The sequence below is a fragment of the Rhinatrema bivittatum genome, chromosome 2 (genome assembly GCF_901001135.1).
Source record: "Rhinatrema bivittatum chromosome 2, aRhiBiv1.1, whole genome shotgun sequence".
Classification (NCBI taxonomy): Eukaryota; Metazoa; Chordata; class Amphibia; order Gymnophiona; family Rhinatrematidae; genus Rhinatrema; species Rhinatrema bivittatum.
The window spans coordinates 480,621,820-480,637,690 of NC_042616.1; the positions used below are offsets into that span (position 1 = coordinate 480,621,820).

General features: G+C 40.9%; 1 protein-coding gene across 1 annotated transcript in view; it reads left to right on the top strand.

Moving 5' to 3' along the window:
- LOC115085001 (serpin B10-like) overlaps window positions 1-15,871 on the top strand; it is a 72,640-nt gene that overhangs the window by 14,432 nt on the left and 42,337 nt on the right. Inside the window, exons 3-5 of the mRNA XM_029590506.1 lie at window positions 5,387-5,506; window positions 9,820-9,957; window positions 12,985-13,102. Coding sequence (XP_029446366.1) covers window positions 5,387-5,506; window positions 9,820-9,957; window positions 12,985-13,102 — 376 coding nt within the window. The remainder of the gene's footprint in view (window positions 1-5,386; window positions 5,507-9,819; window positions 9,958-12,984; window positions 13,103-15,871) is intronic.

The following is a 15,871-nucleotide window of genomic DNA, read 5'->3' on the forward strand; positions in this document are numbered from 1 at the left end:
CATCTCTAGTAGTGTGGGGGTATCGAGGGGCTCACCACAGAAGCATGTGGGCCCTGCGGGAGGGGGGTGACCCATTGCAGCGGGCCCGCCGAGGCAGCCACAGTTGTTGCCTTGCAGTACACACACAGGGCCTGGCCAGCCCGCGGTGTGGGCAGCCTCGATCCCCCACTTCTCCTACTAGGCCGGGCCTCCTGTGCTGCCCCCTCCCCCGCCTCACAAGAGCAGCAGGATGGTTCTGAGCTTTACAGGCAGCTGATGCAGGGAGTGGGAGACAGGTTCACAGCTTGCGGCAACAAAGGGGTAAGGAAAAAAATTGGCAAGCGTGATTTAAAGGGCAGCTTGGTTAGGGGGGTGGTGGAGGTCTAGAGGGCTGCCAGTTTCCTCCTTCCTGCAGTGTGTGGAAACTCTTTTCTGTTTGGGTGGGACGTCCTGGGGCTCCTGCAGCTTGAACAGAGACACACAGACACACACCCCTCCCGGCAAGGAGCACAGCCAATTTCCCAGCTGGTGAAGGGGCCTCTATACGGCCAGCATACAGAAAGCAGTGCGCCTTCCCTCGCCGGCTTCAGCGCCTCTTTTTCCACTCAAGCATGTCATGTTGGGATTCACGAGTTTATGTGGCTATGTTATTCATGGAAAGGGAGACTGGTGCAGGATAGATAAGAGAGAGAGAAGGGGGCCCAATAGATGCAGTCATATATTCCCCAGGTCTGTGGTGCCACCTGACCCTCTGTTGCTTCAGTGTTGCTTCCCTCATTAAGATTTATTTAAAAAAAAGAAAAAAGAAAAAAGAAAACAGCCTACTGGACAGTTTTTCCATGGTTGCGGGTGCTGATTCAGTCTGCAAGCTTCTGTCAAAGCAGGGAGGCAGGCCTTGTGTTCAGAGGGGGCCTAAAGTTTCTGTTGCTATGGTTCTGGGCTATCAGACTGAAGTCAGCATGCAGCAGAGGCCTTTGTGGTGTGCGGGCTACTGAGATCACGAGGACAAGGACTCAGCTAAGTTGGGAGGACTTTGAGTGACTCATTTTTGGCCTGCGATGGTGTGCAATGGAACGGGAAGGCCAAGAGGTACATGGCTGCATGTCCCAGACAGATCCATGCTTGGGTCCTATCATTACAGCAGGTGGCTGCCATGGTGAATGCTTTTGGATTGTGGGGAACTCAGATACTGAGAGGTCTGTGGGGTGCTTTGCATGATCTGCCAGCTGGGGTTTGCGTGATGGTGTTGTATTAAAAAAAATAGAGAGAGAGAGAGAGAATAGATCATATGGGATTGCTTCCCCATGCCTTCCATAAAGGGTAGTAGTAGTTGCTGCTCTGTGCCAGTTACCCTATGCCTTCTGTTAAGGGTTTCAACAGCCTTAATGTTTTCATGCAATTATTAAGGCACTTGCCTCTTTCTGGAGGCTACTCATTAGAACATAAGAACATAAGAAATTGCCATGCTGGGTCAGACCAAGCCCAGCATCCTGTTTCCAACAGAGGCCAAAACCAGGCCACAAGAACCTGGCAATTACCCAAACATTAAGAAGATCATTAGGATCATTTCCTGTATTGATCCTAATTTTCCTGTACTGATTCCAATTTTCTTCTTCATGGGACTGCAAAAGCATGGCACTCTGCTGCAACAATATTTCTCAAGTTAAAATACTTGCATTTCCTTGAACAATTCTTGCCTACTGTCTCTGTTCTATCTGCTAATGGCCAATCAATATTGTACTTCAGGATTGGGAACACAGGCTATTTCCAGTGCTGGCACACCAATATTTTCTGTGTAGCATCTTTTCTTTCTTTAGCTTATTGATTCAACCCTTATAGTAGAGAAGGTGTCTCTTGGTCTTTAGATAGCACACACATTTGCAGTCTTACGTGTACGATTTTATAAAAATTTGCGCCAAGCTTCTGATCTGTAAATTATTTATTGTTCCTGGTACATTTGGTCTTCAGGTGCCCATACTATTTCTGTTCGCAGTTCCAGGTGAATTTGACCTGCTACCATATCTATCCTATCATTGGAAAAGATTCCTGCCTCCGCATTAGATGGGTATTCCTACAGACGAGAACAGAGAAGCACTAACTGGGTCAGGTGTCATTTCCAATAGAATTTTACCTGGTCAAATTGGTGTATATATATTACACTGGTAGTAGCTCTTTCACGCCAGTTCTTCTCTTTTACGAGGTATTGCCGCAACAGTAATAAATAATCTGAGTTCACGGATGTGACTACATGTTCTCTGCGACATCCCACTGCTCTTCCAACTTGGTTCTATATGATGGCGGCTATTATTTTCTTACTGCAAGGTCTGGAGATCCAATACAATGCAATTTGGCAGATATATTCTTGCCAATCAACAATTTGTGTGGGCATTTCACCTCTCCTTAACCACTTAGTCCATGTTCCTATTGTTTTTCTTTACAGAAGTGCTATTTTGCATCTCAGATGGCTTATAGCATCCTCTTCGTAGAATCTGGCTTCCCACCATGCATATCTAGTTTCTCTGGCAACCTTGTAACCAAAGATGTTATCCATTTTCTTCAAGGTCTCCATAGCACATTTATTTCTGCTCGCATTCACTTCAGCCCCTTAGGGACATGTGCTATGCAGTTACGTTGGAAAAAAATGTGAAACATAGAAAGATAGGAATGACAGCAGAAAAGGACCAAATGGTTCATCCAGTCTGCTCAGCAAGCTTATGGTAGTACCTGCTGCGCCGTGCAGGTTATCCCCATGCTTATCAGTTTCCCAGACTGTAAAGGTCAGGGCCCACCTCATTGGTTGCTATCTGAATCTAATTCTCTTTTACCCCTTGCCATTGAAGCAGAGAGTAATCTTGGATTTGCATCAAAAGTATCCAGCTTATTGGTTAAGGGTAGTAATAACCACATCAGCAAATTATCTCCATGTTTATTTGTTCTCCAGACTGTAAACGTTTGGGTCCTTGTTGGTTGCTGTCTGAATCCAATTCCTCTTTTCTCCCTGCTGTTGAAGCAGAGAGCAATGTTGGAATTGTATCAACAGTACCAAGGCTTATTGGTTACCCCTATGCACTCTTTTGTTCATTTCCATCCTCTAGACCCCTTATGGGTCAGGCAATTCAAGGATACTATAGTCACCGTTGATTATTATGGCTTGCAGCAAATCCTGCCCCTGGGAGCTCAGGAAAGGGCTTGGACAGGCATGTGGCAATACACAGCATGTTCTAGCAGTCCTGAATGGAGGTGATAGCATATCTTGGGGTCAACCTTCAATTATCCTCCTTTGGTTTCGGAGGGACTTTGCTATCTCTGCAGTAGTATGGCGACAGGTGCTATTATACCTGAATGACAATTGCATATGTTGACACCAATCTGTAGTTTCCACCTTGGGTTTTCCATCAACAGCAATATGCAGTAACAGCATTATTATTAACCATGAGACTGCTGAGCTTTGGAGCTTTAGGTAGCAGTATGCTTTTTATATGATTGCAGCTAGGTTGGTGGGGTGCCCTCGCAAGTGAGGTGTCACTATCATGAGGCTTGCGGCGAGTTTGACCATGTCCTGGGGTGCACAGTATGTGGAATGTTTGGAGGCTGGCCAGACAGGGAATATCAAGTAATGTGGTATTCTGCTTCTACGTTGCAACAGTGGGTGGGAGGGAGACAAGTTGCCTCTCAAGTCTTTGGCTTCGACGGCCGGGATTGGTCTATATACTACCCTTAATTCTGATGGCATGTGTAATGAATGACCCCTGCTCTTTTACAGACCAGGGCCTTATTACTTTACAGAGAATTTCCATCGGTAATCAAGGATCAAATGGTAGGATAACCTGAGGGGGCGAGGCTTCGATGGCCCTGCGTCACCTCAATGGCACTATGTTACTGTAGCATGATTCTATAGAGCAATTTGATGAATTGAAATTTTGCAGTCAAGGGCATTGAGAATATGTTAGTAATTATTAAATGATGTTTGGTAATAGAATTATTGTATGCTATGCATTGGCCCATGCTGCAGCCATATCCATTCAAAAAAGTTCTTCTTTGCACATGTTGGTGTGACAGGTTGTTTCTTACAAATGCAATGGGAGCAGTTGTGGATAGGGGGATGGGGAAATAGGGAGAATTGATGGTTAATCATGGGTAAACGAGAGGAGGTGGTTGTCCACACCTGAGATGGTGGAGTATTTAAACCAAATAAAATAAACCTTTTATGACAACAAAAAGAAGACTGTTGGCTAGCTAAAGAATTCACTTTCTCATGACTAACAAGAGCTAAACATTGCAGAAATCCTTAATGAATGCAAACACTAGGCAACAAGAGAGCCTCAGTAAGTGGTGTAATGAGGAGCCTCTTAAACAAAAAAAAAAAAAAACTAAGGAAGAAGCCTTATCTAAAGAAAACACAGCCCTCTTTCATATTTTACACTTTAGGTAGTGATTCAATAGCAAAGTGCTGTAGTTAAGCAATAGCTGATATTATCTATTAATAATCTCAGAATTTGAGTCCAAATTCCTAAGCCTGCTCTCCTTTTAACAGGGAAAATATGGTTATCATTCTGCCTAATAAATACAAATGTTTAACAAATATGATTCTTTTTGTGTCCAGCATACAAAAAGAAAGCTCTAGGGTGAAATAAAACACTCAGGAGAGCTCAAGGGCAGCAGCAGATCCTAAATCCCTAAAAGCGTCATGTTACTTTTCTTTGTTGCTATCTCTCTCCCTCTCTCTCCCTCTCTTTTGTTGACCTTATATATTTTTAACGATGACCACAAAAAGCATATTTCAATTTTCAAACTAGGAAGCCTGTGCCAGCAAACCCCAGACCTCCAAAAGGGAGCAAAGTGAACAACTGCTACATCACTGACATCCTTGTTCGATGAAATCCAGTACCTTGAGTCAAATATATGGTAGCATGCCTTGACCTGTCACCATTTTCCCAACATAAGCACTGTCAAGCATTTCCTATCTATATAAGCCAAGCACCTCACCATATTTGTAACCATAGATCTAACTGCATGATTCATTAAGGCTTTTCTCCCATTCTGTGTCTATGGGAAAATACCTTGATGAATCAGGCCCTTAGGTTATTTAGTACAAGAGGGCATGATAGACAGCAAAACAGAGAAAGGAAAGTAGAGACAGTCTGGGGTGGCATCCTTAAAAAAAATGTTGTCTTGATAAACACGAGGGAAACGAAAAGGAAGATTGCGCACAGAAAGACCTGGAGCACTGTAATTGTCAACTTTCATTTTGAAAATGGTACATGATGATGATGATGATGATAGATTTATCCTTAAAGTAAAAAAAGAGCTGGGTTTTTTTTAATGCTGCCAAAAAGACCTTATTTTAAGATCATGTCTGTCAAATTAACTTTTGGTGCATTTATTCCATTTGCTTCTGCAAATGCAGGTGCTTCACTTTAACCAAGTTCAAGGAGATGAAAGTTATCTGGAAAGCACAACACCACCAGCCCCCTGTGACAAGGAACAACAAGCACAAAAGCCGGACTATCATTTTCCCACCCACAAGGTAGATTATAAAATAGTGGTACCCTATGAACAAGAATCTTCAAACTTCTTAGAGCAAGCTATGTTTTATTTGATTAGATTTTCTTTAACTTGGTTTCTCAGTGTCTTTTTTTTTTTTTTTTTTAGTGTTTAAAATGCATAATATAGTAAATGATGACAGAAAAAAGACCAAAATGACTAGTCTGCCCAAGAGTGACCCATCCACCCAGGGCAGATGCACATACAAATTCCCACATAAAACCCAATATTCATTCTCCATTTCCTCCCATGTCCCTCATCCAATCTCTCAAGTTGTACCACTGCTTTTTTTAATTGTAACTGCCGCTCTGTATAGATTACCCCCATGCCTTCTGTTTAGTTTATGATTATGGCTCCATGTAGGTTACCATCCTCTTGCCACAAAAGTGATTCCAAGAAAGGCATAGGGGTAACCTGCATGGAACAACAGTTACAACCCTAAAAAGAAAACCGAAGGGTAACCTGCAAGGAGCAGTAGTTAAAATGCTAAACTAAAAACACAAGATAACCTACACACAGGGCTGGTGCAAGAGCATTAGGCATCCTAGGCACCTTCTGCCTTGTGCCACCCACCCAGTCGTGCTGACACCCCTTCCCCACCCCCGGTCGCAGCCCCAACTCCAGGGTCAGGGACTACATGTTGCCGTTCCCCCACTCCCTGCGCCGCCCAACTAAATTTAAATAAAATAACCCCTCCACCCCCCTGCCCCCCCCCCCCCCCCAAGACTCATGAAAACCCCTGGTGCTCCAGTGAGGAGCCTGGGAGTGATCTGCGGGCCGTCCATTGCCCCTACTATGTGACAGGGGCCAGCTAATGGCACCAGTAGCTCCTGTCACATGGTAGGGGCTAAAGGCCACCAGCGTCATTTCTTCTTAGTGTTTGGGTAATTGCCAGGTTCTTGTGGCCTGGTTTTGGCCTCTGTAGGAAACAGGATGCTGGGCTTGATGGACCCTTGGCCTGACCCAGCATGGCAATTTCTTATGTTCTTATGTTCTTATGTTAGTGGCAGCCAATGGCCCAGGAGCAGCACATCGCTCCCAGGGCCCCCGCAGGAACACCAGGTGTTTTCGTGAGTCTTGGGGGGGATCGGGAGGGTGGCGCGACAGGGGTAAGGCAGAGTGAGGTGGAGGCTCTGCAGAATTTTGAAGGGGCACGTTTTAACCCTTCAAAATTCTGCCACCTGAAGCGGCCACCTCACCCTGCCTCATTGGCTCGCAAGTGGTGGTGCCCCCTAATGATCAGCACCCTAGGCCCAGGCCTAGCTTACCTAGTGCTTCTGCCGTCCCTGCCTACAGATCAGCACTTACAAACCTAAACAGAAGGCATGGAGATAATCTGTATAAAGTGATGATTACAACCTTATAAACCTTGCTGGGCAGGCTGTATGGGCCATTTTAGTCTTTCTCTGCTGTCATTTGCAATGCTACTAGGAATCCTCTGTATTTATCTCGTGGCTTTTTGAATTCAGTTACTTTTTTTGTCTCCACCACCTCCATTGGGAGGACATTCTAGGCATCCCCCACCCTTTCCATGAAAAAATATTTTCTGATGTTGTTTCTGAGAAAGGCTATAGCTACAAGGAAGTCTCGAGGGCCTGTGCCCTCTTCACATTTGGCTCAGGCCCCTTTTCCTAGCAGAAAGATCATGGCACATCTGAGTCAGCCCTTGAGGATACAGCAGTTAGAGGCACTGGAATCATTGCCAATCCACGATCCCTTGTGTCTTTTAAAAGGCTAACTTCAACAGGGAAACAACACTGCCTATTGTCTAGTCCTGTACAGATTTTAGGCCATCAAAATCTTTTTGTTTACTTTTCGCAGGTAATCATCCCCCTTCTTCTCAGCACTTTAACAGTTCAGGAATGCTTGGCTGTTTGGAAACCTGTTTACATAAACGCTCACCTGAGAGATTAACACTTGCATAAAGTAGCTGCCATAACCACAGAGGGATAGTGAGAGATAGTCAGGCAAGAAGAGAGTGAAAAAGACAAAGATGATACAGTGTTGCCAGAAATTAAATGGTTTTGTAGCCATTGCCATGAAGATCCACAGGGTAAAGGATAGGGTCAGGGTTGGAGGATAGCACAACCCCCCTACCCCCTAAGTTAACCTTAGGCCTTCCTTAGACGTTTCCAAAAATTCAGTTCTGGTTACACTCCTGGTCCTGAGTCTACCATATCAGAGCTTTATATTATGTCCCCCTCGTTCTAGAACTTCCTTTCCATTGAAAAATTTTGCTTCTTGTGCATTATTAATATTCATGTATTTAAATGTCTGTATCACATCTCCCCATTACTCCTCTCCTCTAGGGTATGCAAGTTTAGATCCTCAGGTCTCATCTCATATGGCTTCTCATGCAAATCCCATACTATGTTGATTGCCTTTCTCTGGACCACCTATAGCATCTCTCTATCCTTTTTCATATGCAATCTCCAGAACTGAACACAGTATTCTAGATGGGGCCATTTCAATGACCTTCATAGAGGTCCAATCACTTCGTTTTTTTCTGCTGGTTATGACGCTCCTTATGCATGCCAGCATTCTTCTGGCTCTAGCCACCACCTTGCCATGCTGTTCTACTTCCTTGAGATCATCAGACACTACCACCCCCAGGTTTCTCCAAGTCTGTGCACATCCATTTCTCTCCCACCATATCATTCAGCTCATTTGGCTTTCTACACTCCAAATGCATGGCTCTGCATTTTTTTTATATTGAATCTTAACTGCCAAGTATTTGATCATTCTCAAGTTTTCTTGGATCACTTCTCATGTTGGCTGCTCCCGCAGATTGTTGCAGATCTTGGTGTAATCTGCAAAAAGATAAACATTTTGTTCTAACCCTTCCACAATATTTCTCACAAATATATTGAACACAATTGGGCACCAGGACCAATCTTTTATGCATTCCACTATTCACTGATGTCTCCTCTGTTATCACATTTAAGAAAAAGAACTACATCTGCCTTCTCCAGTCCTGTGGAACCACTCCCGTCTCCAGGAATCTATTAAACAGATCTTTCAGCCAACCTGCCAGAACCTATCCTGTTAATATCCTAGGTTGCATGCCATCCCGCTCCATGGTTTTGTCCACTCTCAATATGGCTAGTTCCTTGCAAACACTTTCTTGCATAAATGGTGTCGTATCTATCCCATTCCTATATGTATTCTTGACAACGGTGACAAATATCGAACAGAAATATTTGCTTAGCATTTCTGATTTGTCTTCATGTCTCTCCACACATGGCTCCTTTTCACCTTCCAGTCTTATGATTCCACCTGTGGTCTTCCTCCTTTTGCTGGCATATCTGTAAAATGTCTTGTCACCTCACTTTATCTCTTGAGTTATCTTTTCAAACGCTTGCAATTTTGCCATCCTGATATTGTTCTTCATCTCTTTTAACTTTATCAGATGTTCTTCCCTGTGTTCTTTTTGAGAGCTACTGTACTTTTTGAATGCTGATCTTTATGCTTTTATTTTTTTCCAGTCACCTCTTTGGAGAACCATATCTATTCTGATTTGGGATTATTTTCCAGGATCTGGTGTATTGTGAATGAAGGCAATTATATACAAGTGTATATTAATAGTTTTACACACAGGTCAAGGGTCTTCTGAGGCAGTACTATACATATTGTTAAATTTGGTGGACCAAATGCAAATAGTGCTTTTAAAAAATGTTTGTTTTTTCATCAGATGTTCAACTAATTTATTTGATGTTTCAGAATTGCTAGTACATATTATAATATCATCAAGCATCTTCAAAGTTACTATGCCACTGATGACACTTTGATGAAATTAACACTGTATATGAGTAATGGAAATTCTGCCATAGAATAATCTGATTTTATTACTTGACTATGCTAGTACTTTTATTGTATTTATCAGACTATATAGCATCTAATTAGGCTACTGCTGATCTTATAAAACTCTTGATCTTATAAAACTTCTTTATTGTGTTTTTTAGTATAGATTGTTATAATGTATGATGTTTGATTGTCCCTAACCTTGAGCTAACACAGGCAAAGGAGGTGAAAAATTGAATAAAAGCAAGTAAAGAACGATTTTGTTCTGTATAATTGTTTTTTGAAAATCCAATAAATAAATAATTTAAAAAAAAGCAAGTAAAGAAAAAGGATTCCACTTCTATTATGCTAATATATCTACAGCAATGCTAAAATAAAATATTAGGAATTTGAGAAAGAAAAGGTTAGAAACCAGCATTGTAGAACTTCAAAATTATATTATGATAATCTAAAATCAATTAAATGAGAAATGTGGGGGGGGGTTTTCCTTTAAAGACAGACCACAGTGACACCAACAGCATCATCCTTTCTGGATTCAAGTCATTAAACTCTGAAATCAACAAAACCAACCAAAATTATCAGTTGAAAACTGCCAACAACCTGTATGGAGACAAATCATATGAAATCAGCAAAGTAAGTTATATATCATTTTAATGAATAGAAGAGGTAACCAGTGTGAACTAGTGTTTTATTATGTTTGTTGACACACTTCAATATTAAAACATTTAGAGATACACATTCACTCATAGTCCGGATAGCAAAGTTAGGGGGTCATTTATCAAAGTGCTTTATGGCATTTTCGCATGCGAAAAATGCCTTTAATGCATGTCAAAAGCATCATAGCGCATGGCACAATGCAAATTAGGAAAAGTGGTGAGATTTCTGGCCAAGTGGGCTGGCTTTGTAATTTGCAAAGCTATATTGCACAGTTTTAACTACACCTTTTTCATTTGTGTTACCTGTGCAATATGGCTTTATCATACGTTGCAATCAGCATTTTAAGGAGAGAGAGAGAGACAGAGAGACTAGCTATGAGTCTTGTATAGTATGTAGGTATTTATACCTCTATATGAGGCCCACCTAGTACCACAAGGTGAGGTTTAGGTAGTAGTGTAAGGGTTAGGGGCCACTTTGACATTCAGAGTGAGACAAATGAACAGAACAGTGCAAGATTTGATGTCCTTCGGAGTGAGGAAACTCACCCAAAGATGAGATTTGTACAATGTTCTCTCAACCTATCTTGATGGACTCTCTCTACCTGGGTAACATCAAGCTAGGTTGAGAGAACATTGTATAAATCTCATCTTTGGGTGAGTTTCCCAAATCGAAGGACATCAAATCTTCACCAGAGTGTACTGTTCTGATCATATGTCTCACTCTGAATGTCAAAGTGGCCCCTAACCCCTACACTACTACCTAAACCTCACCTTGTGGTACTAGGTGGGCTTTATATAAAAGTATAAATAGTATAAGAGCCTTATATCTCTCTCTCTCTCTCTCTCTTTCCTTCCTGCTAAACCTTTATTACACTCTGTGGTAATATCTATGTGACGTGTTAAGACAGCGCACTTTGTAATAAATAGGCTATTACCATAAAACACACCCCTTTTCTTATCGCATGCGATATTTAGTGCATTTTGATAAATCCAGGCCTTAACCACTTAATTTTATCTGGCTAACTTTGCAGCCACACTATTAAATATAGTCAGCTTTCTTACAGTTAGCCAGCTAACTTTAGGACAGCTCTTCGGCCTAACCACACTTATCTGGCTAGTTATCCGGCTTGCTTTGAATAACTCCTCCCAGTTACATCCCCGGATTATTTGGCTAAATTCTAGCTGGCTAGAATTTAGTCAAATAAGTTCCCAAATCTTCATTTAGCTGGAACTTCTGAATTATCTGACTAAATGCTTTTTTAATATAGACCTCTTAGTGTCTTCACTAATCAGTACTAAAGCCCTAGTTTTCTGTTTCTGTGATGCAGAGTTTGGAATACAGCTGGGTAAATTGTTATTGGCTATTTTATGCTAACTCAGTATTCCCAGTATAAATCTTCATTCTGGATTTCTGGAATCAGAATGCACTGAGATGAGAGCAAACCAGCAATGCCTCAGGCCGGAGAACAGGCAGCAGGCAGACTGACAGGCTGTTTAAAATGTACTTGTAGAAGGATTGGCTCATGGTTAAATATTCTGTAATTACAATAGTTCAAGACACTAAAACAATGCCTAAAACCTAACTTCCCAAGAGTTTTGATTTGGAGGTTCAGCTTATTTGGTTAGATAGGGAAAAGAAAGGTTGTCACATTTCTTACTAATTGCAGACAGACCCGTTTACTGAAATTTTTTTAAAAAGTACTATGAAAGGCTGTGAGATATTCTGCTCAATAATAAAAAAAAAGGATACATTGGTGCTTACTGTTTGATTTCACTTGGCATACCTTGCCCAAATAACCTTGCATGTAAGATTGTGCCCAAGTCAGTATGTCCTATACCAGTCTTGCATGCAAAGTCATTGTGGTCATACTTGTTCCAACTTCAAGCACTTCTTACATCTGTTTTAAGGCACTTCTTAAAGGATTTTTTTGCATTAATGCAGATTTTTTAAGTTAACTCACATTAGCGTGTTTTTTCATTTAGCATAGTTTTTTTTAACTCTTACTCAGTTTGAATCCCATTAGCTTACTGCATCCTGGGAAGGATCTGTTTTTAACATGCATTGAATAAAACCCGCACTAAAATTTAACTCTAATGAAAACATGGGTTTTATTACATCAGTTGTTAAATACTAGGCGTAAGTATATAATCAGTTTCAAATAAATTTTAACCCATTAAAAAATAAACTTTTTTATTCTAACAACTTAATTGTTAATCTCAATATAAATGTAATTATGCACACAATTGATATAAACATTATATAAACATTAGACAGAACAATCTGTGTCAAAATCGGGACTTTTGTAAATTGGAGAAATCGGAAGCATGCCCAATTTTCGCAAGCATATTAGTTATATATGAAGAAGTAATCAAAATAGCACCAGCTCAAAATTATGTATACTTGCCTCTTGAGCTTTAGTGGCTACATATGAGGACTCTGTGGCACCATCTTGAATCAAACGGCTGCCATGGTATGCATGTTTTTAGCCACATTGCAAGGAGGAGATGCTCCTGTGGCCATGATGAGATCAAGTGAGGAAAATGGCGTATTTGTTTGGAATTTCCAACAGTGTGCACACTAATTTGCCCCTGCTCAGCCTCCCACTCAATTTGCAGACGCTTTTATCATGTGCACACAATGCATCTGTTAATTCTGAAAGGGAAACCACATGAGTCGTTTCCCTTTGGGAAATGTTGCAAAGTACATGTGTATTCTGTACAGATCCCGGGCTGCTGAAACTTGCCCTCTTATTTAAATTTATTTCTCTTGCACTCTCTCTCTCTGTCCTGTCACGTACACTGTGTGCACAAAGCCTTTGCCTAATTTTCTTTCATATTTTTTAGGATTCTAAAGCAAATAGTTAACACTCTTCTACCTCTTCTAGAACCATTCCTTTACTTTTATGTGAGTCATGGAAGGATTCCAGCCCTAGAACCATATCAATAGAGCCTTTAAACAGAGTACTTTTATAAAACCTGTATTTGTTTACTTTTTGTCTTAAAGGAATACTTAAACCTCATTGAGACATACTACAATGCAAAGCCACAAGCTGTTAACTTTGCAACAGCTGCAGAAACCGCCAGAAAAGAAATTAATTCCTGGGTTGAAAAACAAACTGCGAGTAAGTGCAAAACAGCCACAGACTAATATTTCTCTCCTTCAAGGCACAGCTGGGCTTTGTCCTACAGTACTCCATGAAAAGTACCAGAGGATCAACATAAACCTACATTATATTGTCAAACTTCTTTCATGAGCGCCTACAGAATTTTGATTGCATTTATAATAAATAGAGAAAGATTAGTAAGAAGGTGAACACAGTGGAACTCTGTTGCAACAAACTCTTTACATTTCTAGATTCATTGAAAATGGCTTCAGGGTCCATTTCCTCCCCATATGTTTCAGTGGAGTAAAACAGCGGTGTTCTTGCCTAAGATCAAATTACCCTGATAGTGGTTTGATGTTGCATTTCTGACAGTAGTTCGATGAGGAATATTGTTGCAGCAGGAAGAGAAACAGAAGCAACAGTAGAATCAATAGTTTTCTGTATAAAACAGCAGAGTTTCTGAGATGCCTCCACATTTTACAGGCAGCAAACAGCATCTCCCTGTTTACTAAAATTTTCCAGAAAAGATTGTACATTTAGAATAAGCAAGCATGCACCAAATCAGCTATCATGCTTATTATAGCATGTTTGTTCCATTGTCCTAACTCGTAAAGCCTGGAGAAGGACCATAAAGAATCAGCCAGGTCTCTATGTTTCTCTACTTTCTGCAGTATGCTGTTGTATCATAAGAATAGTCTGACAGGATTCTGAGATCCCAGAAGTACGAACAAAGAAACATAGGCTAATGACATAGTAATGGAAGAACTTACACTGGAGGAGTGGAGGCAGAATGGTATCAGGATTCAAGAAATCATGGAATAAGTATAAAGGATTCTTACTTGTTAAAGAAGCAAATCTAAAACCAAAGGTGAAGTAGAGTTGGCAGTATTCGGATAGAAAAAGAAAAGGAGTAAACTAGCTGGGCTTTGTGGTTATTGTTTGTCTTTGTACAGACAAGGATCACAAAGCCAACTAGTTTACTCCTTTTTTCTTTCTACCCCAAAACCACTGGCCCTACTTACCTTTGTTTTTGCTTTCTTAACAATTAAGGATCCTCTGTACTTATCCCATGATTTATTGAATTGTGATACCGTTTTGCCTCCACTAATTCCACCGGAAGTTTGTTCCATGGATTATTACCCTTTCCTCTCTCAAATGCTACCTTATATTACTCCTGGGTATACTGCCTTCTAGCCTGGCTTCATAATCCTTGTTCTAGAACATCCTTTTAATCAAATAATGCTTACCATTTATGTATTTATACAAACGAGATATATAAATATCTCAGTTATATCTTTCTTCCTTCTTCCTCCTCTTCTCTAGGATATGCCTTTTTAAATCCTATGAGGATAACTTTCAAAACTGCTCGTGTGTGCCCATTTATGTGTGTATATGGACACATTTAAAGTTACTACTGCAAGAAATCAGTGAGGGAGTTGGTTAGACCGTCAGATGACTGAGGGGTTAAAAAGGCTCTTAGGGAAGATAAGGCCATTGCAGAAAGACTAAATTAATTCTTTGCTTCTGTGTTTACTAATGAGGATGTTGGGGAGATACCAGTTCCGGAGATGGTTTTCAAGGGTGAGGAGTCAGATGAACTGAACCTAATCACTGTGAACCTGCAAGATGTAGTAGGCCAGATTGACAATCTAAAGAGTAGCAAATCACCTGCACCAGATGGTATGCAGCCCAGGGTTCTGAAGGAACTAAAAAATGAAATTTCAGATCTTTTAGTTAAAATTTGTAACCTATCATTACAATCATCCATTGTACCTGAGGGTAGCCAATGTAACCCCAATATTTAAAAAGGGCTCCAGGGGCGATCCAGGAAATTATAGACTATTGAACCTGACTTCAGTGCTGGGAAAAATAGTGGAAACTATTCTAAAGATCAAAATCACAGAGCATAATAGAAAGACATGGTTTGATGGAACACAGCATGGATTTACCCAAGGGAAGTATTGCCTCACAAATCTGCTTCATTTTTTTGAATTGGTTTATAAACATGTGGATAAAGGTGAACCAGTAGATATAGTGTATTTGGATTTTCAGAAGGCGTTTGACAAAGTCCCTCATGAGAGGCTTCACAGAAAACTAAAAAGTCATGGGATAGGAGGCAATGTCCTTTTGTGGATTACAAACTGGTTAAAAGACAGAAAACAGAGAGTAGGATTAACATAGAAACGATGGCAGAAAAGGTCCAAACGGTCCATCCAGTCTGCCCAGTAAGCTTATGGTAGTATCAGCCACGCCATACAGGTCTCACCTATAATGGTAGCATCAGGGGTGGCATCTGCCTGGTATACAAGTTACCTCCATACTTAGTTTCCCAAACCATTAAAGTCAGGGCCCTTGTTGGTTACTGTCTGAGTCCAATTCCCCGTTATCTCTTATCTCTTGCTATTGAAGCAGAGAGCAATGTTAGAGTTACATCACAAGTTTAAGGCTTATTGGGGGCAGGTAGTGTGGACTATTGAGTTTAAATCTTAGCAGTGCTAAAGGCGAGAGAGGATTAAATAATTAAAGAATCCTGATTAACAGCAGGCAGACTGTCTTGGGAGGGTCTGTTCCAAGCCCACAGCAGCCAGAAAGTCTAGTGAATTTCAGGTTTCAATTGCCATTCTGCTATTGGTTAGTTCCTGGCCACAAGGGCTTCAAGCTTCAAAAGCTGAGTAAATGTGGACTATTGAGTTTGAATCTTAGTAGTGCAAAGGGGAAGAGAGAATTAAAATCCCTATAGCTTCATATAAGTTAAAATTATAGTAGTTAATACCAAAATGTCAGCTG